The sequence below is a fragment of the Heptranchias perlo genome, chromosome 5 (genome assembly GCF_035084215.1).
Source record: "Heptranchias perlo isolate sHepPer1 chromosome 5, sHepPer1.hap1, whole genome shotgun sequence".
Lineage (NCBI taxonomy): Eukaryota > Metazoa > Chordata > Chondrichthyes > Hexanchiformes > Hexanchidae > Heptranchias > Heptranchias perlo.
In genome coordinates, this window is record NC_090329.1 from 112616436 (window position 1) to 112618600 (window position 2165).

General features: G+C 48.8%; 1 protein-coding gene across 1 annotated transcript; it reads left to right on the top strand.

Moving 5' to 3' along the window:
* The first annotated feature begins 741 nt into the window (after nt 1-741).
* LOC137321501 (G-protein coupled receptor 6) lies at nt 742-1725 on the top strand. The gene has a single exon (XM_067983894.1). It carries the CDS (start codon nt 742-744, stop codon nt 1723-1725), a length of 984 nt encoding a protein of 327 aa, XP_067839995.1.
* Nucleotides 1726-2165: the final 440 nt, after the last annotated feature.

Consider the following 2165-nt stretch of genomic DNA (forward strand, 5'->3'; position numbering starts at 1 on the left):
AGGGGAGGGGCTGGGAAACATTGGGACCCTTCACCTCCATCAAACGGACCCAAACAGGAGGGAGGAACATCACGGGTGCCCCAGCTGTGACCGGTAAGTGGAAAAGTACAGGGTTGGTTTCCTTTCTGGGGAAGCGAGAGAGGAGAGTATGTGAAAACTAAGCATTTTGTGCAGTGTTGAATTATCTGTGTTTTCTTGTATGAAGCCGGGGGGCAGAATATGCGCGGGGTTAAAGGCTAACAGACTTGCAATTACTGTAGATTCAGACAGTTATATGGCATTGTGTTCTCGCCATGTCAAAACCCATAAACAATGTGGTTCAGGACCATGGTCAGCGCAGAGTTCCCACCGCTTGCTTCTCATTTTATAACCTCCTGATCTTTCTTCCCCTTTTTCATTTTCTTCGCTCTTTTTCATCCTTTATTTTCAAATTGTTTAAACGCCTCGCTTAAAATCTGTCAGGTTTTGCTGTGACACCCAATTGGCTCATTTTTAAACCTGTCATCCCTCCGTGGGTTATTTTTCTTCTGAACAGCCCAGTCCGCCTGTTTAGAGATTACAGTCACGTTCATTCTCGCTCATAAATGGAATCCATCCGGTCCATTCTCACCTCCACCCCCCCCCCCCCCCACTCCTTCCTGGCAACAAGTACAAGGTTTATTTTCATTTTGCCCAGGTCTGCTGGTTAGCCTTATTGATCTGATCTCTTTATTTTTTTCAGGGATATAGTAACGGGGAGAGATGGGTGAAATCTCAGCTGGGAATGAAACTCTCAATCTCTCCAGCTGGCTGGAAGCCCTGGACAACAACTCTTCCTTAGAGCTGCAATCGCAAGTGCCGCGGCTGTCGGTGGACCCCTGGGATGTCATGTTGTGTATTTCGGGGACTGTCATCGCCTGTGAAAATGCCCTCGTGGTGGCCATTATATTCTACACCCCGTCCTTACGAACGCCTATGTTTTTATTGATCGGGAGCCTAGCGATGGCCGATCTCCTGGCAGGACTTGGGTTAATTCTGCATTTCTTTTTCCATTATTTGATTCACTCGGAGACTATCAGCCTTGTCACCGTGGGTTTTCTGGTTGGCTCCTTCACCGCCTCTGTAAACAGTCTGTTGGCCATAACGATCGACCGCTACCTTTCGTTGTATAACGCGTTAACCTACTATTCGGAAAGGACCATAGCCTACATACACACGATGCTGGCCGTCGCCTGGGGCGTTTCTATATGCCTGGGGTTGCTTCCCATCCTGGGATGGAACTGTCTAAACGACGCATCTACCTGCAGCATCGTGAAGCCTCTGACTAGGAGTAACTTGACTGTCCTGTCAATTTCTTTCTTTCTGATTTTTGTCATTATGCTGCACCTTTACATTAAAATATGCAAAATAGTGTGTCGGCATGCTCACCAGATCGCCCTGCAACAACACTTCTTCGCGACATCTTACTACGTGACCACAAAGAAAAGTGTCTCCACTCTTGCCATCATTGTAGGGACCTTTGGGACCAGTTGGCTGCCTTTCGCCATCTACTGCCTGGTTGGGGATCACGGCTACCCGTCCGTGTACACCTATGCCACTCTCCTGCCTGCTACCTACAACTCCATGATCAACCCCATCATTTATGCTTTCAAGAATCAGGAGATTCAGAAAGCTACGTGGGTTCTGTTTTGCGGTTGCTTCCAGTCCAACTCCTCCTTCCATTCGAGGTCACCCAGTGATGTCTAGATGTCTGTCCCCTTGGCATATGCATGCTGGAGAAAAGCAATGGACACATTCACACAGTGGGGTCAATTTTCACTTCTATCGCCTGCCGTTAACCGCCTCAAAATGAGATCGGTAGCCTTACCTTCCCTGTTAACACCTGCGAAGTGGACGCTAATATTTTGGAAGGGACATACCGCTGGGTGCCTGAAGTGCCCACCTGTCTCAGGCAGTAGGTCCCATTTAATATGCAAATAAAGGTCCTAGAATCCCGATTGCGATTTTAGGTCAGAACTGGTCCGGTTGTGCGCCATACACACTCTGACCAGTTCCATGGGCGATGGAGATGAAGAGGACCAGCCAGGGTAACTTTGGAATTACTTTCCAAATAATCTGGCTGCTGCTGCCCCGGGACGCCCACCCTCCGTGATCGCAACTCGCACTTACCTTGCTAGAGGCCGGGG